This window comes from Cibotium barometz, chromosome 47 (assembly GCF_041138505.1).
Source record: "Cibotium barometz isolate CiBa-2024 chromosome 47, ASM4113850v1, whole genome shotgun sequence".
Lineage (NCBI taxonomy): Eukaryota > Viridiplantae > Streptophyta > Polypodiopsida > Cyatheales > Cibotiaceae > Cibotium > Cibotium barometz.
This window is the reverse complement of record NC_141092.1, coordinates 708,102-735,915: the sequence shown is the minus strand read 5'-3', so window position 1 is coordinate 735,915 and position 27,814 is coordinate 708,102. Positions and strand designations below refer to the sequence as shown.

Sequence of the window (27,814 nt, the reverse complement as noted above, 5' to 3'; positions counted from 1 at the left end):
TTGGAAGTGCAGATGCGAGTTATGAACCCTGCAAAGTCGTCGACGATGCGGGAGCATATTAACAAGTTGTAGGCCCTTCAGCAGGAAGTCCTCAAGGCTGGGAAGGAGATATTATTAGAAGATATGGCCATTACTTTGCTGTCCCACTTACCTGCTCAGTATTCCATTTTCTACTCCTCTTTGATTACTAGTGGCAGGCTCAGCACCATTACCTAGGAGGAGCTTGTGCCCATGGTCTTGGACCAGGAGGAACGATTCACGAACCCTCCTCACAGCGGAGGTTCGGAGGCCTTAACTGGCCAATGGCCGAAAGGCCGGAATAACAACAAGGGCAAAGGGAAGGCTTCACCGGAGAAGTCTTTTGAGAAGAAGCTTGACACAGAACGAGAGAAACTGAAGGCCGAGCGGTCCTGCAATGATTGTGGCGAGAAAGGCCACTATTGGAGGAAGTGTCCTAAGCGGACTGGGAAGAGAGCTGATTCTTCAGCCTCAACTGCAAAGACTCCTGCATTTGTGCACTTAGAGATGATGGACTCCGATGCTTCATCGTCTACGAGCAAGGAGGCAGTTGGCCTCACCGCAAAGGATACCCGGGAATGGATTCTTGACAATGGTGCTTCCAAGCACATGACTCCGTCCCATGACTTCTTTGTGGATCTGAAACGGTAGTAAGGTCGCATTTTCATTGACGACAACTCCATTCCGATACACAGTGAGGGCCGGATGGAGATTATTCCCGACGGCAAGGAGGGCAAGCATGCCTCCTGTGTTCTTTACGTCCCCGCTCTTGGTTTTCATCTTCTGTCAGTGCATGAAGTATGCAAGACTGGCTTTCGGGTGAAATTTGAGGAGCATTCAGTTGCTCTACGGGACCGTGAGACTGGCCAGGTTGTTTGGGAAGGCGGTGTGGAGAATGGTATCTACAAGCTCTCTGCACTCTCCTCATTGACAGGTTCTCAGGTCGGAGATCTGTGGCACTTTCGTTTTGGCCACTTAAATGTGGATGCACTGCGGCGAGCTTTCCGGGACCAGATGGTGGTTGGCTTGCCAGATGTTGGCAGCAGGCGCAAGGACGTTGCAGTTCTTGCATACGTGGTAAGCAGCAGAGGGAATCCTTTCTGAAGCAGGCTTCCAGGCGAGCTTCAAAACCATTGGAGTTGATTCGCACTGACTTGTGTGGACCTCAACAGACACCATCATTGGGAGGATCTCTCTATTTTATGCTGCTTGTTGATGACTATACCAGATTCACGTGGGTCTACTTTCTTTCACAAAAGGACCAAGCTTTTGCACGGTTCAAGGATTGGCACGTGATGGTGGAAAAAGAGTCTGGATTGCAGGTAAAGATTCACAGGGCTGACAAAGGGGGTTAATTCTCCTTGAATGTATTTCTCAGATTTTGTGCAGATCATGGCATCAAGAGAGAACTGGCCAATACAGGATCGCCTTCAGAGAATGGAGTTGTAGAACACAATAACAGGACGGTGGTGGAGATGGCGAGGACCATGCTGGAGCATCGTGATCTTCCTCGTCCACTTTGGGGAGAGGCTGTGGCAACGGCTGTCCATACCCTCAACCGGTCTCCAACGACTTCAGTACCTAATATGACTCCGTTTGAGGCATACTTTGGCAGGAAACCTGATGTTTCGCACTTCCTTGTTTTTGGGAGTGATGCGTATGTACATATTCCGAAGAAGCAGAGGGGGAAGCTTGATTCTAAATCCCGCAAGCTTATATTTGTGGGGTATAATTCTCTTTCCAAGGGATACAGATTGTATGATCCAGAGAGGAATGAGATTGTTGTTAGCCGGGATGTGGTCTTTGATGAGCATGTTCCAGTATCCACTGTCGAGGAGCCGCCACTTCTTGGAGATCCAGAAGAGTCTGGTGATGATTCCTACACAATTGTTCCAGTTGATCGACCTCAGTCAGTACAGGAGGTTGAGCCCGTAGCTGGAGTAGAGCCCCTGCAACGGCAGGAGGCTCCACGATCTGTTCGAGTACCCAGGTGGTTGTTGGACATCCTTTGGGAGTCAAGTGCCACGGAGTTACTTGTCATGTGCATGATCAATGCCATGTACCTTCTTAGGGCTATCCAGAGGAAGCTAACCAGAAAAAGACAGTTAGAACCAGAATTTAGGAACACAGAATGCTATTGCCAGAATGGACTGACGGCTGCATGAAGGATGACGTCAGAGTTGTGTAGGCTGAAGCTGAACCAGGAAAAGGGGACTGTCGGCTGCTTACAGAAGGTGGGCGGCTGGCCAACCAGAGGCGGCTGGACCACCAACCAAAGGGCAGCGTTGGAATTTATGGATTAAAAGGGGGCAAGACTGCTGGCCGACCAGCAGTCGGCCAGTTCCCCCAAGCATGCCAAAGACCTATAAATAGGCCAGAATGCTCCTTGTTAGAACCATTCAATCCTCTAGGGATTGGGTCTCTAGGAGTCCCATAGGGAGACAGTTTTGGGTGTTGTTCACCTTTTAGATGAAGGCAGCCTAGGGCTGTGTAAGAGTACCTTTTTGTACTATATCTATATACTGAATTTCCAACACATCTCTCTCTCTCTCTCTCTCTCTCTATATCTGCGTTTTGCATGAGATGGTTTTCCAGGAGTGTTTAGGGCTGAAAGAAGACCCCCAGAGCTTCTGCGTGTTACATTGGTATCAGAGCATCAGGCTCAGCAAAGCTAAACACCGAATCAGTCCCATATGATGGTGTACAGGTCCAAGGTACAGGAAAGTACACGGATACAAAGCCCAAGGCAAGGAACACAGAATCGGGAAGAGCTCCCAGGAGGTTTGTTGGTGGTGTTCCACAAAGCCAAATGGGATGGCAGTCTTGTGAGCCAGATAGGTTCTTGGGTAACGGTCCCGAGGGAGGTTTATCCTCCAAGGGTGATGTGAGGGTGCCAGACTCATTTCTTAGGAATGAAGACCAAGACGGTGTTCAGAGTCAGGGCAGGAATGGATTGTGGACTAGATGGAACAGATGCATAGATCTTAGTCTGAGACAGAGTAGTTTGGGGAACACGCCGGGCTTTCAGAGAAAAGGGTTGTCAGGGATGGATGGATGACAGAGGGACTTCGGGGAAAGATTTGAGATGATGACATTCATCCAAGAGCAGGTTGGAATCCCGTCATCAAGTTTAGGAGAGGGGGATGTCATGTGCATGATCAATGCCATGTACCTTCTCAAGGCTAGTCCAGAGGAAGGTAACCAGAAAAAGACAGTTAGAACCAGAATTTAGGAGCACAGAATGCTATTGCAAGAATGGACTGACGGCTGCATGAAGGATGACGTCAGAGTTGTGTCGGCTGAAGCTGAACCAAGAAAAGGGGACTGTCGGCTGCTTACAGAAGGTGGGCGGCTGGCCAACCAGAGGCGGCTGGACCAACCAAAGGGCAGCGTTGGAATTTATGGATTAAAGGGGGGCAAGACTGTTGGCCGACCAGCAGTCGGCCAGTTCCCCCAAGCATGCCAAAGACCTATAAATAGGCCATAATGCTCCTTGTTAGAACCATTCAATCCTCTAGGGATTGGGTCTCGAGGAGTCCCATAGGGGGACGTTTTGGGTGTTGTTCACCTTTTAGATGAAGGCAGCCTAGGGCTGTGTAAGAGTACCTTTTTGTATTTTGTCTATATACTGAATTTCCAGCACATCTCTCTCTCTCTCTCTATATCTGCGTTTTGCATGAGATGGTTTTCTAGGAGTGTTTAGGGTTGAAAGAAGACCCCCAGAGCTTCTGCGTGTTACATTGGTATCACAGCATCAGGCTCAGCAAAGCTAAACACCGAATTAGTCCCATATGATGGTGTACAGGTCCAAGGTACAGGAAAGTACACGGATACGAAGCCCAAGGCAAGGAACACAGAATCGGAAAGAGCTCCCAGGAGGTTTGTTGGTGGTGTTCCACAAAGCCAAATGGGATGGCAGTCCTGTGAGCCAGATAGGTTCTTGGGCAACGGTCCCAAGGGAGGTTTATCCTCCAAGGGTGATGTGAGAGTGCCAGACTCATTTCTCAGGAATGAAGACCAAGACGGTGTTCAGAGTCAGGGCAGGAATGGATTGTGGACTAGATGGAACAGATGCATAGATCTTAGTTTGAGACAGAGTAGTTTGGAGAACAGGCCAGGCTTTCAGAGAAAAGGGTTGTCAGGGATGGATGGATGACAGAGGGACTTTGGGGAAAGATTTGAGATGATGACAGTCATCCAAGAGTAGGTTGGAATCCCGTCATCAAGTTTAGCAGAGGGGGATGTCATGTGCACGATCAATGCCATGTACCTTCTCAGGGCTAGTCCAGAGGAAGCAACCAAAAAGAGACAGTTAGAACCAGAATTTAGGAGCACGGAATGCTATTGCCAGAATGGACTGACGGCTGCATGAAGGATGACGTCAGAGTTGTGTCGGCTGAAGCTGAACCAGGAAAAGGGGACTGTCGGTAGCTTACAGAAGGTGGGTGGCTGGACCAACCAAAGGGCAGCGTTGGAATTTATGGATTAAAGGGGGGCAAGACTGTTGGCCGACCAGCAGTCGGCCAGTTTCCTCAAGTATGCCAAAGACCTATAAATAGGCCAGAATGCTCCTTGTTAGAACCATTCAATCCTCTAGGGATTGGGTCTCTAGGAGTCCCATAGGGGGACAGTTTTGGGTGTTGTTCACCTTTTAGATGAAAGCAGCCTAGGGCTGTGTAAGAGTACCTTTTTGTACTATATCTATATACTGAATTCCCAGCACATCTCTCTCTCTCTCTCTATATCTACGTTTGGCATGAGATGGTTTTCCAGGAGTGTTTAGGGCTGAAAGAAGACCCCCAGAGCTTTTGCGTGTTACATTGGTATCAGAGCATCAGGCTCAGCAAAGCTAAACACCGAATCAGTCCCATATGATGGTGTACAGGTCCCAAGGTACAGGAAAGTACACGGATAGGAAGCCCAAGGTAAGGAACACAGAATCGGGAAGAGCTCCCAGAAGGTTTGTTGGTGGTGTTCCACAAAGCCAAATGGGATGGCAGTCCTATGAGCCAGATAGGTTCTTGGGCAACGGTCCCAAGGGAGGTTTATCCTCCAAGGGTGATGTGAGAGTGCCAGACTCATTTCTCAGGAATGAAGACCAAGACGGTGTTCAGAGTCAGGGCAGGAATGGATTGTGGACTAGATGGAACAGATGCATAGATCTTAGTCTGAGACAGAGTAGTTTGGAGAACAGGCCGGGCTTTCAGAGAAAAGTGTTGGGGTAAAGGCATTATGCCCACCCTTATAGTGTGTACAAGCCCATAAGTTATAATACATAGTACACTTAGTACTTTTAATGTACTAAGTGCACTATGTGTACTAGTGCAATATACATGTGTGATAGGGGAGTCACACACTCAATGCTTGAGTTGACTTATCCCCACAACTCTCTCTCTCTCTCTCCCTTCTTCTCTGTGTGTATGTCTCTCACATGAATAACCCTAATTAATTCTCCCATTCAACTGGTATCAGAGCCACGGTTGTGTCCGTGTGTGTGCGGGTGTGCGGAGTCATTTTCATCGCGAAGAAGAAGCTCGGCTATGGAGCCTTGAGCTTGGCACGAGCAGAAGAACTTTCTGGTGCTCAGCAAGGAGCACGTGCGCTGCAAGTTTCCTGTGCGAGTGAGCATTGGGAAACAGCGCTGGAATTTGGCCAGCGTGAGCAAGGTACAGGTTCTGCAAAGCGCTGCACAGTAGGCGTGTTATCGTTGGGCGCTAGACGGCAGGCTACTAGGCGAAGGCGGCAACTTTGAGTCGGCGGCAACATTACGACAACAGTCGCACGTCGCGTGTAGCGTTGGTAGCCACAAGGCGTAAGGCTACTAGGCGAAGGCGGCAACTTTGAGTCGGCGGCAACATTAAGTCGGCGACAACAGTCGCACGTCGCGTGTAGCGTTGGTGGCCACAAGGCGTCAGACTCCTGGCCCCAAGGCGTAGCAACGTACACCTGCACGAACAGCAAGCAACAGAAGCTAACGCCATGATCACTCGATCCAACCTTGCGGAGCAGCTCAGAGACTACCAGCTCCGATCGCAGCAAAACTGGGCCTCCCTCACCTTCTTCTCCTCTACGGCAAACATCACCAGCAGCTAGGAGAAGCCTTGTACGCCTGCACCTGCCCGACTACAACAATAGTATACAGCAGTAGCATCATCTATACATCAGCAGCAAATTCGACACCCCCTTTCTGCAACAGCATCAACACAAAGAAATTCAGCCTGCAAATTGTAGAAAATCAAAAAATTAAGAGGTATTTGCTTCAATTCTTTGGGAATTTCTTATCAATTCAATCAATTGAGCAGGTACAGGTGCCAAATTGCTCAAATTTTGAGCAAAATTGGCAAAATTGGGTGACATTGGTCACAATCAGAGTCAATTTGTAGGAAATTGGATGTCGAAATTTGGGGCTTTTGATGTAATTGTGCAATTAAGCATTCATACATGCTGTATGATGTGAGAAATCTCACATTCGGGCAAAATTGCAGCAAATTGCAGTGCAGATCAAAGGGCTTTTGTGCCGATTGGATTGATTTGCATGCAGGCAATCGCATTTGATGCTTTGGGCAACGTGTTGATGCCTGTCAAGCACTCAATGTGCCTGTAAATCAAGGGGCTTTTATGTACGGGATGTATATGTGGCCAGGGGGAAGCATTGTGAGGACTGTGGATGCCTTCATGTGCGTTAATGTACCATGTATGATCAGAAATTGATCTTAAATCAAGGGGCTTTTCAAGATTTTATGCTTGTTGAGCTCGGCAAAGCAGCAGGCAAGACTTTTATGCCTTGAATCCTCAGAAATCAGCTTGCAGTCAAGGGGCTTTTGCCCAATTTCTGTTTGGGACTGTTGTATGCAGTGTTTGGGACTGTAAAAGTCTAATTTTCACTCATTTGGACAGCCAAGAGAACATTTATTGCTACTGTACCTGTTGGTACAGATTTGGTACAGCTTTGTACAAGTTTTGGCATGGCTGCACATTGATTTGAGTGAACAAAAGGCTCAATTTCAGCTGCTGTACTTGCCGGTACAGGTTTGGTACATCATTGGTGAGCACTTAGTACTGCTGTACAGTACTTTGGAAGGGCAACAGAGCACATTTAAGGTGCTGTCCTAAATCTGCAGCAACCAGATTTTGGTGATTTCATCACATACAGTGGGAGTAGAGTTGCATTTGTGCTTCCGCAGTGGGAGATAAACTTTGGGAGAACAACTGTGAGCACTTTGTGTGCTTTTGGTGCAGTGTTTGCACATTTTGCAGGGAGTCAGGCATTGACAGGTTGCATATTGCTATGGCAACCACAGGTGAGAGCTCTTCATTGCTTCACATCAAGAAGCTTGAAGGCTCACATAACTATGATATTTGGCAAACCCAGTGCTATAATGTGTTGCTCCAGAAGAAGCAGCACAAGCCTATCAAAGAAAGGGGTGTAATGCCCGCTTCTCTTACTGCTGAAGAGTGGGAAGATATGGATGAGCTAGCAAGATCCACCATCATGTTGTCTGTGTCAGACACTTTACTTTTCAGCATTCGTGAAGAGAAGACAGCTTGGGGAATGTGGCAAAGATTGCAGGACTTGTATGCCCAGCAAAGTGCCTCAAGCAAAGTGTATTGGTTGAAGAAACTCATAGGTCTTCAGATGAAGGGGCGTCTATGGCAGCCCATCTAAATGAGTTTAATGGTATTGTCAGCCAAGTTATAAATCAAAAGTTGGCAATGGACGATGAGTTCAAAGCCACCTTTCTCTTATGCACTTTGCCAGAGAGTTGGGACACATTCAGGACAGCCACTAGCAATTCGAATGCTATGCTGTCATATGCAGATGTGGAGGGTGCTCTTCTTCAAGAAGAGATGAACAGGAAGAACAATTATGTTGGAAAGTCCAATGCAATGAATGCACGTGGGAGATCCCAACAAAGGGGTAAAAGCCAAGAACGGGGAAGGAGCAAGTCTCGCTCCAAAAAGGACTTGGAATGCCATTATTGTGGTAAGAAGGGACACATCAAAAAGCAATGCTACAAATGGAAGAATGATCAAAAGGAAAAGGGAAAAGGCAAAGACAAAGACAAAGATGAAGCCAAAGATGTAAAGCCAAAGGGCAAAAGTGGAGTCAAGATTGAAGAAGTCAATGTGTCACATGCAGGTGACAGTGAGGATGAGGTCCTATTCACGTCTTCACTTGATGCCCATTCACTTCTTACAGGAGATGGTCATGGTATGCACTCATGGATCATTGATTCAGGTGCCTCCTTTCATGTCACAGGTTGCAGAGACTTGTTTGTCAGGTATACTGTTGGCAATGAAGGAGTGGTTTATTTGGGTGATAACCATGCATGCAAAATTCTTGGCAGAGGTGATGTGAGGCTTGTATTTTCAGATGGCTCACAGCTTATGCTCCATGATGTCAGGCATGTGCCTGAGATCAAGAAGAATCTGCTTTCTACTGGACAGCTTGATGATGCTGATTATGTTACCACATTTGGTCGTGGAAAGTGGAAGATTAGTAAGGGCTCACTGGTTGTTGCCAGAGGCTCTAAGGTGGACACTCTTTACTTTATGCATGCAGGTGTTTGTCACCATGCTAATGTAAATGCAACCGAGCTGCCGGAAATTTCTATGTGGCATAGCCGGTTGGGACACATGAGTGTCAAGGGAATGGAGCAATTGTCTCGTTTGGGTTACTTGCCTTCTCTAAAGTTTTCAAGTTTTCAGTTTTGTGAGCATTGTATATATGGTAGGCAACTACAGTGCCCCCACAAGAAAGCTCTCGGACAGAAAGATGCTCAGTTAGAGCTTGTGCATACAGATGTATGTGAGATGCCTCAGCTTTCTTTGGGAGGGGCAAAATACTTTGTGTCTTTTATTGATGATGCCACACGCAAGGTGTGGGTCTATCCTCTTCGTTTGAAGAGTGATACATTCTCAGTGTTTCAGAAGTTTGTTGCTCTTGTTGAGAATCAAACTGGCAAAACACTGAAGGCTTTGTGTTCCGACAATGGTGGAGAGTATATGTCCAAACAGTTTCAGGACTTTTGTGATGCTAAAGGCATCAAGAGGGAGCTCTCTACTCCTTATGATCCTCCACAAAACGGGACAGCAGAGAGGATGAACAGGACCATTCAGGAGAAGGTCCGTTCTATGTTGTCACATGCTGCATTACCTCATGGTTTTTGGGCTGAAGCTGTTATGACAGCCGTTCACCTTATAAACAGGTCACCTAACACGAGGCTTGGTGGGAAAGTGCCAGAGGAAGTATGGACAGGGAAGCCTCTGTCATACAAGCACTTGAGAGTGTTTGGTTGCGTTGCGTACGTGCACATACGTAGGGAAATGCGCACCAAACTTGATCCTAAGTCTCACAAATGCATATTCCTAGGATATGGTGACAGAGGTGAAATGGGGTATAGACTTTGGGATTCCGTGAATAGAAAGATCATACGCAGCAATGATGTCATTTTTGATGAAACATGCATGTATAAGGAGCCTGCAAGGCAACAGGAGCCTGGCAGAGTCATCTTTGATGATGATGGACATCATGGACAACAACCAAGGGCTGTAAATCACCCATTACAGCAGCAAAACCAGCCTTTAAATGGTGCTGAAAATGGTCCAAATGGACAGCCAGAGATGGCAGAAGATATCCCTATGGATATCCCACAGTTAGAGGAGATATCGGGCATGATATTTCAGCCTTATGGCATGGAACAGGAGCCACCGATAGGTGATATGCAGGCTGGACAGCAACCTGCAAATGATGGTCATTGGGTACGGAGGTCCACAAGACCCTCCAGAGCCCCTGACAGGTTTGTTCCAGGGGTTGACTACTTGATGCTAACTGACTGTGGGGAGCCCTCATGTTATAAGGAGGCTTTACAGAGGGCAGACAAAGCTCTTTGGGAGCGTGCCATGAAGTCAGAGATGGATTCTCTGCACAAAAATGGAACATGGAAGTTGGTGCATTTGCCTGCAGGCAAGAAGGTTTTGCCATGCAAGTGGGTATACAGGCTCAAAGTTGCACCTGATGCAAAGCCAAGATACAAAGCCAGGCTAGTGGCTAAGGGCTTCAAGCAGGAATATGGTGTGGACTTTGATGAGATCTTCTCTCCAGTGGTCAAAATGACCACACTTAGAGCTGTATTAGCTTTGGTTGCTCATGATGATCTGGATTTGATTCAGATGGATGCGAAGACTGCTTTTCTTCACGGTGATCTCCATGAGGAGATATATATGCAACAGCCAGAGGGTTATGCAGTAATTGGAAAGGAGAAGCTTGTATGCAAGCTGAAAAAGAGGCTTTATGGGCTCAAACAGGCACCAAGGGAATGGTATCATAAATTTGATACATTCATGAAATCCCAGAATTTCAGGAGAAGTGACATAGATCACTGCTTATACACCAAGAAAGCTTTGGATGGCAGTCTATTGATCCTCATCTTGTATGTTGATGATATGTTGATTGCCGGGAAATCTCGTAAAGAGATGGATGCCTTGAAGAAGAGGCTGCATCAAACCTTTGATATGAAGGATTTGGGTGGTGCAAATCACATTTTGGGTATGCGGATACTTCGGGACAGAAATCAGCATGTGTTGTATTTGTCTCAGAAGGAATACATTGGCAAAGTTTTGCAGAGGTTCAATATGGATGGGGGGAAGAAGACTAGTACTCCTTTGCCTCCATATGTGAAACTCAGTGCTATGGACAGCCCACAGTCAGATAGTGGCAGGGCTGATATGGCCAAGATTCCGTATGCTTCATTGTGGTAGTCTCATGTATGCCATGGTTGCTACTAGGCCAGACATTGCATTTGCAGTGGGAGTGGTTTCTAGATACATGGCCAACCCTGGCAAGAAGCATTGGGAAGCAGTGAAAGGTGTCATGAGATACCTGAAGGGCACACAGGATATGTGCATTTGTTTTGGCAAACAGGATGCATTAGTGCATGGTTACACGGATTCGGATTATGCCGGTCATCCAGATAACCGGAAGTCTACTATTGGTTATGTGTTTACATTCACAGGAGGTGCTGTGTCATGGATATCCAGGATGCAGAAGTGCACTGCCTTATCTACTACAGAGGCCGAGTATATTGCAGCCACAGAGGCTTGCAAGGAGGCATTATGGCTATCTCGGTTAGTGGTTGATTTGGGTTACACAGGGGATATTCCATTGTTGCATTGTGACAGTCAGAGTGCCATCCAGTTGGCAAAGAACCCTGTCTTTCATGCAAAGACGAAGCATGTGGATGTGAAGTATCACTTCATCAGAGAGGTGATAGAGAACAAGCAAATTCAGCTTGTTAAGATTCATACGGATGACAACCCGGCTGATCTGTTGACAAAGAGTTTGCCTCCGGAGCGGTTTGCTCATTGCAGACACTTGATGGGCATTGGATGAGGCTAGTTTCAGCCTTGATATGGCCTTGTATATTATCATGTACATGCTGATTTTTCTTTTCCTTCATTTAAGGGCACTTTGCCTTTAAGTGGGAGGTTGTTGGGGTAAAGGCATTATGCCCACCCTTATAGTGTGTACAAGCCCATAAGTTATAATACATACTACACTTAGTACTTTTAATGTACTAAGTGCACTATGTGTACTAGTGCAATATACATGTGTGATAGGGGAGTCACCTTGAGTTGACTTATCCCCACAACTCTCTCTCTCTCTCCCTTCTTCACTGTGTGTATGTCTCCTACATGAATAACCCTAATTAATTCTCCCATTCAAAAAGGGTTGTCAGGGATGGATGGATGACAGAGGGACTTTGGGGAAAGATTTGAGATGATGACAGTTGTGAGGTGAAAACAAGAAAAAAAGACCATGCCTCTATAGCCCTTCACCTCCCAACCTTGGAAACACAAACACGAACGGGGGCACCACCAGCCACCGGCTGGAACACTTCTCTCAGTTCACCACACCACCCACACCAAAAAGACAGCACAAAATAGAAAGGACCCTTGTCATCCATGGACTTTGCTTTTAGCATTTCAGCAACACGCAAAGAAGCCTTAGTTACACTCTCAACCATATCTGCATCCATCTCCATCTCTGGCTCCTGCTCATCAAGGCTAGCAACTTCCCATATATCATCCTCAAGCACAATACTCATATCACAATGCTCTTCATCAGCCAAATCTACATGCATATCTTCTTGAGTGTTGTCAATCCCCCTGGTATCATCGTCCAAAGACTCCCCAGCACATAATGCATCAAATGGAAAAACATCCACATCATTCATCGCAGGTACCATACCACCATCAAGCTGTCCAAGAAAATCCATAATAATAGGATCTTCCTCCATGCTCTCCATATCCGCATTGCATACCGTCTTCACTTCACCACAAGTCTCTCTACCCCATCCTCCTCCCCTGTAGAAATCTGTCAAAGAATCATCCTCAAAGCATCCTGTATCTAGCTCCTCTTCCTTCTTATCATCAACCAATCCCAAGGCATCATGCTCTTTGCTTCCATGTGCATGCATGTCATCCAGATCCGAATGCAAATGATCTCCAATAGGACCTTCCAACTCACTGTCATGAACAGCCATGACGTTCCCATCCAAAGAAGAATCCATTGGCAACTCCTTATCTGCAAAAGTCTCAAACCTTGACCCAGATTCCTCATCTTGCTTTCCATCCACCTTCACATGCTTTAAAGACTTTGGAAAAAAATCAGAAGGCACATAAAACATCCCCCTTTGCACCTGTATAGGCCTTTGAGGTTCCTGTCTAATCAAACTTTGCATAGGACTCTTATCCACCTCAACCAAATTTACCTGCATATCCCTTGCAGACACAACACCTTCATACGGATAAATACCTATCTCCATCTGCCTCAAAATCTTGCCTTCCTTTTCCCTAGCAACCCTAACTGCATCATCAAATGACTTGGGATTCTTCAACTCAACCCTGACCTTCAAATGGGGTAGCAAACCATCAATAAACAAGCTCTTCTTCAGAAACATAGGAGGAACTTCCTGCTTCAATGTCATACACCACTTACCCCACAGACAAGTAAATACCTGCACAAAATCATCCAGTGATTGCCCATGGACCTGCTTCAAGATGCTCAACTCTTGCCAAGAGGAACTTCCTGCTTCAATGTCATACACCACTTACCCCACAGACAAGTAAATACCTGCACAAAATCATCCAGTGATTGCCCATGGACCTGCTTCAAGATGCTCAACTCCTGCCAAAGCACACTAAAATCCTCCACTTGTTGAAAATGCTCCAAAAGACCTTCTTTCAACCTGTCTAAGGTCAAAACACCATGTAGCTTACATGCCGCATCCTCTACTTCAAAATCCTTAAGCCAGCTTCGGGCATCTCCCTTCAAGAAAATCTTTATCAGCTTCAAAACCTGCTCTTCATCTGTCACATGATTGCTAATGCATGCCAACTCCATTTGCTCCAAAAAGTCACACAATCCTCACCCTTCCTGCCATGAAATTCTGGATAAGACCACATCATGACAACTTGTAACAATCCCTGAGCTCTCCTCAGTGGGACATACACCCTTCTAGGCAAAGAACAACACTAGAGTTCTCCTCAGTGGGGGCACCAGAAAGCATGTGAGGTGAAAACAAGAAAAAAAGACCATGCCTCTATAGCCCTTCACCTCCCAACCTTGGAAACACAAACACGAACGGGGGCACCACCAGCCACCGGCTGGAACACTTCTCTCAGTTCACCACACCACCCACACCAAAAAGACAGCACAAAATAGGGGCACCATAGACAAAGCAAACACCCAGCAATATATTCCCAGAAAACACTTCATACAAGCTTCTCCCGACACAGAAGCCTTACTCACACAACTTACAAACACTCAGGCTTGGATTTACTGCCAAGGGAATTCCACCATGGCCACACCACCTTAGGAATTACGACCTTGCGTCTGACGACCAAGCCTTTGCAACCACAAACACATCAACACTCTGACCTGTCACTGCCGAGGATACACCACATCCTCAATCACCGCGAACCTCTCGCCTGCGTACTGTGCCAACCACACCAGAAAGAACCCGGCCACTTCTCTCTTCAGAGGGCGCTCCACCAGCTAACCCTCAACTCTCTCTGCAGCCCATCACTTCTGTGTGTGTCGCCAGCAGTAGCTACTTCAACACCTCTCTCTCTCTCTCTCTCTCTCTCTCTCTCTCTCTCTCTCTCTGTGTGCTGATCCTCTGCCAGCCTCACAACATCTGCTCCTGCACTCGTAGACGACCATCACCTCCAAGGCCTCCGCCACCACCTCGGAAGCCGCCAGCTCAACACCAGCTCTTAGTATCCCCCATACGGCCACGCGTTCCTTCTTCACTGCCCCTCGGTGCCATCTTTCGCATCCCAAAAGGTGGCCATCTCCCAAGCGACCCGACCCACTTCTTCGGTCCAGCAGCGGCTTCTCTCTGCAGTCGGCACCTGCTCACGCTGTCCACTGTCGGCCTCAGCTGTAGCCCCGTCGCCTGCAGCCACGCTTCCCTCTGCTGCTATCACCAGCTCTCTGCCGGCTTCAGCTCCTCTGACGGGCCCCTTGCGTCTCCACACCAGCTTCAAAGGCGGCAGCTCCCTTCGCCTTTCTCTGCAAAATGACCAGGGCCGTTTTTCCACAACGAGGCGGCAACCTATCTAGGCGTTTTCGTCTTCGCCAACCTTCCAGAGGCTCACTTCTTTTACGTTGGCAGCTCAAGAGACCTCCATGTGGTCATTGCTTTATTGGCCACGTGGATGGTCATTTATTCTTTTTTCAAAGCTTAGAAAATGGCCACTATAGCACCAACCTTTTCATTTCACACCAAATTCAAGGCAACCTTGGCCCCATGCTTCCACATCTTCAAATACAACCTGGTGTGCCCACTTATACTTTGGACGCGCACACAAACAAAGCGACCGAGCAGCTGATGTCATCTCCAGCAGACCTCCAGTAGACCACGTTCCAGACAAACCTGTACAAGCCCAAAACAAATCCATCCACCCTGAACACCTGCCAACGCATTCCATAGCAAAGCCTTCACACATGCCATGCATTCATATGTACACAAGCCCAAAACACCTCTCAGAAAAACGCCTGACAACAGTCATCCAAGAGCAGGTTGGAATCCCGTCATCAAGTTTAGCAGAGGGGGATGTCATGTGCATGATCAATGCCATGTACCTTCTCAGGGCTAGTCCAGAGGAAGGCAACCAAAAAAAGACAGTTAGAACCAGAATTTAGGAGCACAGAATGCTATTGCCAGAATGGAGTGACGGCTGCATGAAGGATGACGTCAGAGTTGTGTCGGCTGAAGCTGAACCAAGAAAAGGGGACTGTCCAGTTGCTTACAGAAGGTGGGCGGCTGGACCAACCAAAGGGCAGCGTTGGAATTTATGGATTAAAGGGGGGCAAGACTGCTGGCCGACCAGCAGTCGGCCATTTTTCCCAAGCATGCCAAAGACCTATAAATAGGCGAGAATGCTCCTTGTTAGAACCATTCAATCCTCTAGGGATTGGGTCTCTAGGAGTCCCATAGGGGGACAGTTTTGGGTGTTGTTCACCTTTTAGATGAAGGCAGCCTAGGGCTGTGTAAGAGTACCTTTTTGTACTATATCTATATACTGAATTTCCAGCACATCTCTCTCTCTCTCTCTCTCTCTCTCTCTCTCTCTCTCTCTATATATATATATATATATATATTTGCGTTTGGCATCAGATGGTTTTCCAAGAGTGTTTAGGGCTGAAAGAAGACCCTTAGAGCTTCCGTGTGTTACATTACCCTCCGAGTGGACCACTGAGGACGGCCGTCGAAGATCGCCCAGAGTCCGCGACAAAAGCAATACAACGGAGCTTCTTTAGGTAAACTATGCTTTGATGTCTCGTATTATGCGGGACAAGGAGCCCACTTCCGTTAAGGAAGCCCTTTCATAGGATACTTGGAGGAAAGCCATGCAGGTGGAACTTGATGCCATCAAGAAGAACAAAACATGGGAGTTGGTACCGAGGCCGTCGAAACGGTCAGGCATTGGTGTCAAATGGGTCTTTAAGACCAAATATGCGTCAGATGGGTCGGTGGACAAACACAAAGCTAGACTCATGGCTAAAGGTTATGCTCAGCGGCCAGGCGACTACGAGGATACCTTTGCACCGACAGCACGGATGACCACGATTCGGACCGTTCTTGCCGTTGCTTCTTCTCAGAGGTGGTCCGTGTATCAAATGGATGTAAAATCTGTGTTCCTTAATGGTGATCTGTAGGAGGAGGTGTATGTTGAGTAGCCTCCAGGCTTTGTTGTTCCAGGATCAGAAGGGATGGTTTACAGGTTACGTAAGGCCTTGTATGGTCTTAAGCAGACTCCTAGGGCTTGGAATCAAAAGATTGATTCCTTCTTTGTTCGGATTGGTTTTCAGAGATAGGTTGCAGATCCCAACCTGTATCTCTTTCGAGAACGCGGCATGGTTACGATTGTCATCCTTTATGTGGATGATCTCATCCTCACCGGCGGTCAGGTGGAGCACATTGACGTGACGAAGGCTGCCTTGTCAAAGGAGTTTGAGATGACCGACCTAGGCTTACTCCGCTTCTTTTTGGGATTGGAGATCTGGCAGACCCGGAGGGGGTTTTTTGTCTCTCAGCAGCGGCATGTTCATGAGTTGCTTGAGGCCTTTGGGATGGAAAACTGCAAGCCTATTACTTCGCGATGGACCCAAAAACAAAGTTAACTGTTAATGATCCTTGTGAGCCAGTTCATGCCTCGCAGTATCGGAAGTTGGTTGGTTCATTGATCTAGTTGCTACCTGAGCTTCTCTGTGGGGCTGTTGAGCTCTTTTATGCAGACGCCATTGAAGTCTCATTGGGACGCAAGATTGCGGATCATGCGGTATCTGCAGAGTACGAAGGATCTAGGACTCTTTTACACAAGAGGGGATGTAGTCAGACTCCAAAGTTGGAGTGACTCAGATTGGGGAGGAGATCTAGACACGAGGAGATCTACTTCAGGTTACAGTTTTACCCTCGGCTCGGAGCAGTTTCTTGGAGCAGTAAGAGGCAGCCAACTATTGCCCTATCTTCGACAGAGGTAGAGTACCGGGCTGCTTGTGGTGTTGCTTGCGAGGTTGTGTGGCTACGGAGGCTGCTAGGCGAGATTGGGTTTCCACAGAAGGAGCCCACAATCATTCAGTGTGATAACAAGAGTTGTATAGCTATTGCTCGGAACCCGGTCTTCCATGCCCGGACCAAGCACATAGAGATACAATATCACTTTGTACATGAGAAGATCTTGGCTAGTGACATCTTGCTACTTTATTGTTCGACAGAGGACAATGTGGCGGACCTCTTCACGAAGTCTCTACCTTAGGCTACGCTTAGGCGGCACTCCAGCTCCCTAGGGTTGATTTCACAGCCAGGAGCTGAGAGGGCGTGTTACAAGTCATCTCCTGTCTTTATCAGACACCAGGGCCTCTGTTGTGGGTGTGCCCGCCCTGTATAGGTGTTTTCTCATTTTTCTTGACTCGTCGTATTTTTTTCCCATTTTTCCCTATTTTTCCATGGTGTGGGTGGTTGCCCTATGCTGGCAGGATCACACAGAAGCTGGCCGACTGCACTCGTGTGCATATGGAGCTGGGCGACTTTTTCTGTTGAGGTCGTGGAGGTTTTTTGGCTGGCCGACTGGAGGAGACCAAGTCGTGAGGTTGGCGGCCTGTTTCTCCACTGGCCGACTGCATTTATGGGGCCATATAAAATGGCCCCATGGCCCCCACATCATTGTATCTTGTTTTCATTGCGGGATCTTGTGTATAGATAAGAGTTACACTGCTGTCTATTTTCTGCACTCTACTTGCTCTTGTGGTCTCAGATTTGGTTATCATCTCCGCTGTGTATTTTGACATCTAGTGCATTCTCCATGCGTTGTTTCTCATCCTCTAGCATGGTTGTCCGCATCTTCTGGTAGTCTAATCCATTCTACTTCTCACATGGACCTACATCGGAGATGGCTTTAATCATTTTCTTCCACTGATCTGTGCGAACGACATTGAAAGAGAGATTGCACTCAATGAGAGTGCTCTCTATCTCTATCTCTATCTCTGCCTTCCGCTGCCTCTCCTTCACCCACGAGGATTGGTTCAATGTACCACGTAGAGTGGCTTGATGGTGTCGTCTTGCACTACCACATGCAATATTCTCCACATGAGACTGTCCATCATCTACTCTAGCCCTCTTTCGGCTAGGACCTGCACTTGAACCTATGGATGGCCCTTACGTTGAGCCTGACTGTGACATCTATCCACCCACATATGAACATGCGGGCCCCCAACAGTTGATGGGTCCATATGCGCAGGTGTATCTAGCTGCTCATCCTCAATGATGACTCTACTAGCCCTACCAAGTTGTAATCCGAGGAAGATCCGTGGGTTTTTCCGCCGAATCTCATCAACTGCCTCTTGTGGTGCATTTGCACATGGTCCAATGCCGCCTCCCGTACCTTGGCCAACATGATAAATAACACGAGTGGATGTGCTAGTAAATATTCCTCCACAATATTTGCACTTCCACACGCGCATGTTGGAGCGACCGACACTTGGGGTGTTGGGTGTGCCTTGAATGATGGTATGTCTTGCCCATATGGAACTCGGTGCACGCGGCATCTATGGCATATGCACAAAAAGAAATCAAGAAAATGGAGAAATGTCAAGACGACCCAAGAGTTATAATATATATTTCAAGCACAAAACGAATCAAATTTCAGCCTGTGTAGGGGTCCGGCGAGGTGCGGCAGAGAGAGCCTTGAGAGAGAGAGAGAGAGAGAGAGAGAGAGAGAGAGAGAGAGAGAGAGTTGCAGGAGGGGAGAGAGAGAGAGAGAAAGAAAGAAAGAAAGAAAAGAACGATATATTAAGCGTCTACTAAAGATCCAATGGGCCTATGAGACCAAAGTGATACAATAATGTCCATGGCATATCTCATCATGGAATGGAAAATAAAACAGAAAGAAAACATATACATAGCTATCTCACTGGGGTGATACAAAACTATCCATGGAATACTGCCGATACGTCAAGGCTAACCTAGAAACCTAAATAGTGAGCTGTTTGCCCACGACCAATCCAAGTGAATCCCCACTGTTGACCCCAAGTAGGAGAAGCCAGAGGAGAGGTTAGGAAACCCAAAGACTTATTCCAGTTAATCTTTGCTCCTGCTGCCAAGCAAAAAGTATCAAGAACAACTCGCACATGCTCCAAGACCTGTGCATGATCCTCAACATACAAAGCTGTATCATTAGCATACTTTGTATCGAGGAGGTCCTCACATAAATCCAAAGGTAACCTTAGGCCATGAATACCCGTTGTGCCGTCTTGAAGAAAATAAGACATGGCCTCGGCCAAGAACAAAAACAAATGAGGTGCAAGAGGACATCCCTGTCCCATAGACTGTTGTAGGTGAACCACATAGTTGTCAGGTACGATACGGTATGATTCGTATGATATGATACCGTATGGGAAAATATGGTATGACATTAACAAAATTATTATCGTTGGATAAAATACGGTATTTAAAAAAAATACTTAAACATAGGTATTTTCAATTTCGAGATATGGAGTATTTTAAAAAGTAGGGAAGCATCATAGTACAGAGGAAGGTCAAATAGCCACAGACAAGCAAAAACAAGACCATAACCCTTTTTTTTTGGGGGGGGGGAGAGGGGGGAGGGGAACCAAAAAAAAATTCGAGAATTTTTTTTTTTCTAGAAAATCCGTATGAGTCCGCAGGGTATTGCATCGTACGGTATTCCGTACGATATGGCATTGTACGCCGTACAAAAACAACTATGATCACCCATACGGTCTCCATAGTCACAAGAAACGTTTCGAGTTTTTTTTTGTTTCAAGGTTTTTCAGGTTTTGTTTCAAAAGGTTTCGTCCCTCGGCTAAGAAACTGCGAGGCTTCGAAAAATCAATAATTTCATAAAGTATAAATACTTAAAGAACTTATAGTAGCCATCTAAAAACGTAGTGTAATGATGAAAAAATGGTTTCTCACACATTTCGCGGAACCATTCTTGCTTTGGTGAGGCATTATGGCAATTTTGCTTGATTAGATGCCACAAGTGGTTCAATCAAGGATTCTTAAGAAATTGAAGAAGAGAAGGTAGAAATTGGGAAAGATTTATGACATTGAAGAATGGTGTATGAAGAAAAAGGGAAAAGAAGAGAGGAGAAGAAGAGCAAGGGAGAAGATGAGGAGAGAAGAAGAGAAAAGAAAAAGAAGAGGAGAGAATGAAGGAAGGAGGACTAGAGGTGAAAGAACTAGAAGAAGATGGAAAGGGAAGGAGGGAGGCAGGGGAAGAAGAGGGAAGGAAGGTGATGAGGAGGATATGGAAGAAAAACAAAAATTAAAAAATCTCAGAAAAATCAAAGGGGCGGAGGGTGCGTGTGTGTGTGTGTGTGTGTGTGGGGGGGGGGGGGGGGGGTGAAACCTGAAATTTGGGCAAAATTGTCGTACTCGAGAGGTTTCAAGGTTTTTAAAAAATGTTTCGAGGTTTCGAGGTTTCGAAAGCTAGAAATAGGTTTTTTTGTTACTGTGACGGCCTCCAATAGTCACTCTGCTGTTGGCACAATGATAAAGGCCCCGACACCCCCATAATCCACTCTTGCGGCGGGAAAGCCAAGCCTTCTAAGAGTGCCCTCCAAGAAAGACCAGTCCACTCCATCATATGCTTTCTCAAAATTCAACAATAAAGTGGCCAGAGGTTGCCTGCTCTGCTGAGCCCACTTTGCACCTCAAAAAAGGTGAAGATATTGTCCAAGATGCTCCTATCTTGGACAAAGCCTGTCTGAGTGTCATGAATGAGATCTGGGAGGAACGGGCGAAGTCTGCTGCAAATCAATTTTGCCAACCCTAAGGTCGACAATAAAGTGATCGGTCTCTGCGTTCATGGGGCATCATCGAGTAATAGTGCCAGAAGTGTGGATTTGCATGAAGTTTATATACCTAGGGAGCCACTCATGAAAAAGGTACAATTTCATTTGGAAAAATGGAAACCAGTTCCTCATTTACTTTTTTTTTTCCAGGGATCGGTCAACATAGATTGAGGGAGCCAGAAAATATGACCTCACAGAACCACTCAGTTAGAGCTTGGATTGAGGCCCACCCACAAGGGACTTGTCTTGAGAAAACTTGAAGATTTGCAGTATCCACAAACCCAGGATGTATGGAGCCACATCTACAACCTAAAGGAGTTCATGAAGAGTCCATAAAAGACAACAACTACATGGTCAACCAGGGCAGAGAAGGATCGTCAATATGTTTCATGGACACGTGGACGGTTGGCTTGTGGTTATATTTCGGCCTACTTGCCATGGCAGTGCCATGCATGCACCAGATTTCAGTCCCCCTTTTTGTTGATTGGCTCGTGCTCCCTAAAAATCCAAGTCTAATAATTATATGACCCACAGTACACTAAAATAGTATATAAAAACACGCAATATGTAAAAATCTCTGCTACACAAAATTTGAACCCCTGACCTTTCCTTTAGCTGCCAGCGTCCTTGTCACTAGGTTAAAGCATGCTCGGTGTCCCAACTTGAAAATCAAATCAGCACATAAGAAGAAAACCCTCTTATGTACATGCAAGCATTTGCGGGCTGAAGGCCAGAAAATGCCTACGGCAATACCGCGTAGACAAATAGCCTGATATTTATCCATATGATAAGAGGGTTCACCCTGTAGGCCCCCAGAAGATGAGATCCTTAACCTGCTTTGTAACCCTGTTCCTTTGACACGGAATTAGCTTGCAGCCTTGGCATGTACATAATGCACTACCAGAGAGGGCTGCTGTCCCATGAACAGGTATGTAACGCTGATGTACTGAATGTAGCAGAGAGGGCTGCTGTCCCACGGTGTGGCCTGTAGCAGAGAGTGGGCTGCTGTCCCAAGGTGTGGAGTAAACGCTGAGGTGCTGTACTGTCAGGCGATGATGATAAAGCAATGTGTTGTAAGGCCCGGCAGCAGCAGCAGATGGTAATGGATATGGTCAAGAAGTGGTACACCATGATGAATGATGAGGCTAACCTATATATAGTATGAGGGAGTGCTGGTCGGCCAGCCTAAAGGCTGTCAGCCAGCAGCAAAGACACAAAAATCCCAAATAAAACCAATAAAAGCCTAGTAAAATCCCTTTTTAGGGCTGGACAAAAAACTGTTTTCACACATAATGCACCAGTAGATTTTTGGCACTTAAGCTTGTCACTAAATATATTAACTCATGGTGAAAAACCCTCTCAAAAAATTCGTTAAATATATTGTGTCTTTGTTGCAATTAGCATTTAGGGGATGGTCGATTACAGATTGTATACACACTGTACTTTTTTGGTTTCATAGGCCATTTTGGCCTTCCACACTCATTAATAAAAATCTCTTCCTTTATTGAATTGAAGTGTTCTCACATTATTCCTCATTACAGCTGTGTGATCTGCCCTAGAAGCTTTTTTAATGAAAATCCATCAACAATTCCGAGCATTCATGGGTTCTTATTACATTTGAAGTGAGCAAGGTAGTTTTTGAATGAGAATTGGTCCTTGGGCTTTCTGCAGGTCAATTCATAGGTTTAGACTAGGTTTTATGTAGAATCATACTAATGAAGACTAGGATTTTGGCTTTGCATGTTCAGGCATATGAAATCAGCCAAGTTGCGGTGGAACTAAGATACATTTCTATGTTTTGATGGTGAATTGTGTGCAGCTTTGTTTTCTTGATCCTTTGGCCTACAAGTGTGAACATCCTCGTTTCTGCAATGAACGACTAGAATATCTGGGACAAAAGATTCAGGCGAGTTAACAGCTCTTCTTGTATTATCTCCTTTGCCTGAATCCTGATATGGTAACAGGCTTCCTGGCTTCTTACTTGACAAAACAAGGGCTTTTGTGTCTGCCTCATCACAGGATCTTGTCATGGCAGAAAAGCTGGTTTTAAAGCACTTGGATGGTCCTGCTGTTTGGCTGCAAGAGAAGCACCGCAGGCTGCTGTTCAACAGGGTATGTGGCAAATATTTGCGTGAACATAAGCTACATAATTACATTTTATATGCAGATGAGACCCAAGGGCTAATTTATAGAAGCAGAAACTCTCAGAAGATTGCTAGTATAAGTGTGTCGCAAGCATTGCATGGCCTTGGGTATGCCGTATATGGTAAGGCAGAAGTCAGGCGTCTTATGTGCCAAATCTTTGACTTCGAGCGATCAAAGACAGAAAAAAGGTCACGAGTCTGCAATTTTACAAGAAAATCTGCCCACTGACCGGTGTTCAAGGAGGAGCACAATATGCATGCCTTTCTGCAGGAAACATACCACCTTGCTGTAGTAGACGGTTTATTTCCTGCTTGATAAGCTTCCGAACGCTAGTATGTGCTCGAGTTGTCTTACACATACCACAGGGTTGCCTGGATATGGGTGAGGAGAATCATTTTAAGGAATTTTCTTGTTGTATTGTAAAGGAGAGAAAAAAAGCCCTTACTTTTGTTCAAAGATTCAAGGGGGATCAACAGTACTATCAATGCTGGTTTCTCTAAAGCCCTCACTCATACCCAGCCAGGTTACGTGCTAGTCTGGAGAAAGAGGGGGCAGGAGGAGGGAGTCATTTTGCAACAGCTAGTCATGCCGGTTCTCACCAAAACTTCACTGCATCTGAGTTGTGACAGTGGTACCACAGAGCTCTCACCTAATGGTGTACTCTCATTGGAGTTCCAATATTGGAGAAATGGTTCTCCCTAATGCCTAGGAAGAGAAAGGAAGAGCCATGATGCAGATCTGCTCATGATGGCCTAAACGGCAGGACTTTATGATGATTTATTTCAAACTCACTACTTACATATCAAACTGCAGAGCTCATGTGTGTTTGCAATACATCTTCTTGTTTACCCTTAGTATGGTAATTTGGTATTTAGAGTTTCCACAAATGTTGTTGGGAGCTGTACATGTGGACTGGACTCTATACGACCACAGAAAACACACAAGCTTCTTTATAGGCTTTTGAAGCTACATGCCATGTGGCATTCGAGTCATGGAGCTCATGCAGATCAGTCAATTCAAAGAATTCTATTATGTTTGTCTCATGTTTTCACTTTGGGTCAGTCAATTCAAGGAATCCACATGAGCTGGGGGGACTTGGCTATCGAACCACACTACTGAGGAAATTGGCATGCATGCATTCAAACCCGATTTGGCCTTTACCTTAATCCTAAACGTAATTGATGACCCTAAGCATAACCTTATCCTTAAACTTGATTAACCCAACCTAAATCCTTAGTGTGTGTGTGTGTGTGAGAGAGAGAGAGAGAGAGAGAGAGAGAGAGAGTTATATTAATGTCTTTGAAAGGCCCAAGGATCTATGAGACCATACAGTATACTGAATTTGTAGAGAAACACAGATTTAGTAGTGACACGAGTGAACATGGACTAACCAGGGGCACTTTTTACCTTCACATATAAAGGTTTTTCTCAGCTTAATTTTGGTGTGATGTGGCCTTATATTTTTGCACCTCATCAAATGTGTGAAAATGGACCTTTTACCTCGACACATTTTTGCCTAGCCTGTATCCGTTCGTACATTGTCTCGTTGCTTCGTACAATAAAGGTTTTCATACATGCCAATCGTACACCCTAATGTACTTGATGTATACATGTACTTGATGTATACATGTTGACTATTACTTGTACTTGCACACTTCAAAATGTGGGGATTTGTTAAAATTAGAGCTGCCTTAAAAAAGTGACGAACTTCTAGGCTGGATTTTTTTTTTTTTTTGGGGTGAGGGTTTTGTCAAAATTTAAGGGATTATAACAAATCACTACAAAATTAGCTTCAAGAGTTGTAGGATCAACGTTTTATGTGCTTTTTGAAGTTTTACGCTCAAATTTGGCAACAATTTTTGATGTATTTTATTTCTAGATGTTTATTTATTGCCTTACAGGCAGTGAATGCGATCGATCGCATAATGGAGGGGCAATTGGGTTTGCCTTGAGTACATTTTGAGTGCACATTTGATGAAGATTTTCCATCAAGAGGATAAAGTTTGCCTTGTGTGGTTACCTGTAGCATTTAGTGATTTCGTGTGTGCATTATGGCCCATTAAGTAAGAGGAGTATTTTGGTGTTTTGGCACAGTAAGATAAAGCTTGATGGGACAAAGTATTCTCTCCAGAGCTTTATGATCAAGAATTTGTTGGTCTCTAATGGCCTTTGGCGTCGTGTCAGTAGTGATGACACTCGTTCAGCTTTTAGCTTGCAACGCCGCAAAGAGCCGAGGGGAGAGGGTGCTTAATAAGTGCATATACAACTTGAGCCACTTGCTCCGACTCAAGAGCAAAGGATGAAGATGCCACGTCTCTCATTGCTTTGTCAAATAAACGGTTCATTATACCTCATATTTGATTAAGCAAGATTGTGAAACGATGTATTGGTGAAAAAATGAGGTTAGAGTTGCATATTTGAAAAGGCAGCAGGACTTGCTTAATATGAATGAGGGTGTGGTAACCACTACATAGGTAAACATGGTTTCGGCGGTCCCACCTATAGTAAGGTGCTTTGCCATCTTGCGTGATAAGGTTGTAAGACGGTGCTGGAACATATAAAGCAACCTTACCATACGCTTTAATGACAAATAGGGAAAGTCTACGGACGTAGTGTATACAATTGTTTAAGATGAGTAACGTCCAGATCATTTTTAAGTTTGGTGGGTCTAGTGTGAAAACTAGTTATTTATATATAAGTCATTTTAATCATTCCCTTGCAATAGTTTTTTTGTGAGCTCCTTCTTTCCCCTTCGTACTTGCTTGTATGCTATTGTATTCGTACTTGCTTGATGGATGCTTGTTCGAATATGTGTAGAGTGTCGGTTTTTCTCTTCCATTTTCTTCTTCTTTACTCGCCTTTTGTGAGAGAATTATCATGAAGGACTATCTCTTTTTGCCTCCATCTAGGCATTGAGAGCTCTCCCTTCACCCCCTTTGACAAGGAGCATTCTAGTGTGACAATAGAGTGAGGATGCTGACAGACCAGCTATCTCACCCACATGGGAAGTTGTAAATTGTGGCTCTAAGGCAAAGCCCGACACAGATTTGGCAAGGCTAAGGTAAGAACATGTGGCATTGCTCCATTTTTTCATCTATTCCGGGATCACCTAATATTGCCTGTTGTTGATTTGGAGGTTACACTCGAAAAATATATGGTTTCGGAGTAATTGATGTGTTTGTTTTTATGTGATTTTTATTTGAAGTTAGGGCATTCTATTTTCATCTATTGGTAGGGTAAGACCTTGGTTCATGAAATTGGAGACCAAGAGGCTTAGATTTCATTGCTTTGATCCAAGAATTAGCTTAGTAATTGTGATTAGGAGTGGAATCCACTCCGAAAACATGATCATCGAGCTCCATTAGGCTGAACCATAGTGAAACAATCAATTTTTGTTCATAATGTGTTCATGCATAGAGTAGAAGCATGCTAAACCATAGAAAAACAATAAAAATCCTTAATGTCACCCCATCAAGGTCAAACTAGCTCTTGGGTAGGAAATGTGAGTCCACAGTTCTCCACAAAAAGACATGAATTTGAACACGTGAGCTTGGAGATGTGAGCCATGAGCTTGGATATGTGAACTTGCAGCAATAGAGGGAGCTTACAAACGGGAGCTCAGAGGTAAGTATTCCTAATAGAGTATAGACCAATTTTTATAGCCCATAAAGACTCGCACGGATACACCTACCCATGTCCTTGGAAGATTTTGTTGTTATTCAATCTGTATCAGCTACAATTTCCAAGGAAAATTCTTTTTCTTCGTAATTAAGTACACTTATTACCCATAATAAGTGCACACTAATCCTATCATAGGCCCAATTCCTGGATTTTCGTGTCCCAGATAGGCCTATTTCATAATAGATAGGCTTATTTCATAGATTTTCGTGTCCCAAATAGGCTTATTTCATTCCTAGATTTTTGTGCCCTAGATAGGCCTATTTCATACTAGGGACGTGACTCGTCGAGTTTATACAAAAAGGGCATGAGCCTACATATGTGAACCTGGACACGTGAACGTAGTTGCATATGTGAGTCAAGAGGTGTGAACCTATATACATGAGCTACAAAACGTCAACCTGGATACGTGAACTTGCATATGTGAGCCAAAAGTCATGAGCCTAGAGATGTGAACCTGCATACGTGAGTCCAGAAACGTGAACGTACAGACATGAGCCTAGAGACGTGAGTCTAGAGGCATGAATGTGGACACATGAGCCTAACAATTAAAAAAAAAGACTTTACAAAAAAAATAAAAAACTTGTCTAAAAATATTCTTAAACGTGATCCAAAAGAACCCAGGACCTTTGATGCGAACATAATTTGTTGGAAATGACAATACACTGAATTGCAGTGCATCAAACAAGACCTCCTCAAACCCATCCCACATCACTCAACAGAGTGCTCGAGTTTAGAAGGTTAGACTCCTATGGATCCACCTCAATCCACGAGCTTTGGAAAGAAATGAGCCAGCGAAGCACAAATGTTTATGGAGGAACAATGGAACACCTGGAAACAGGAGGCGCCCAATGGATTAACCAATTGGCTCTATAAACAACACCTTAAATTTTATGAAGAATTCCTTCAATTGCCCTATTTTTGGATGCAACTCTTGTAAAGGAGCAGGAGTAGGACTTGGAACCTCAAGGTTCGCTCCCACAGGAGGTGGTCAAACCATGTCTGACGCCACAATGTTTCAAGCATTTCGTGTCGATCCTAAGCTGGGTTTATTCCAAGTAGACCATGACCAACAAACAACCCAAC

At 45.4% G+C, this 27,814-nt stretch overlaps 1 protein-coding gene across 6 annotated transcripts in view; it reads left to right on the top strand.

Annotated features, from left to right (window-relative positions):
• Positions 1–25,620, top strand: part of LOC147611243 (ribonuclease III domain-containing protein RNC1, chloroplastic-like) — a 50,016-nt gene extending 24,396 nt beyond the window's left edge. Inside the window, exons 4-6 of one of the 6 annotated variants that reach the window (XM_086785055.1) lie at positions 22,725–22,811; positions 22,925–23,017; positions 25,145–25,620. In XM_086785055.1, coding sequence (XP_086641181.1) covers positions 22,725–22,811; positions 22,925–23,017; positions 25,145–25,147 — 183 coding nt within the window. In that variant the 3' untranslated portion in view covers positions 25,148–25,620. Of the gene's footprint in view, positions 1–21,864; positions 22,358–22,446; positions 22,547–22,724; positions 22,812–22,924; positions 24,087–24,951; positions 25,079–25,144 lie in introns of those variants that run through there. The other 5 variants (XM_086785052.1, XM_086785054.1, XM_086785051.1 and 2 more) reach the window with 5 other exon arrangements.
• The last annotated feature ends 2,194 nt before the right edge of the window (positions 25,621–27,814 follow it).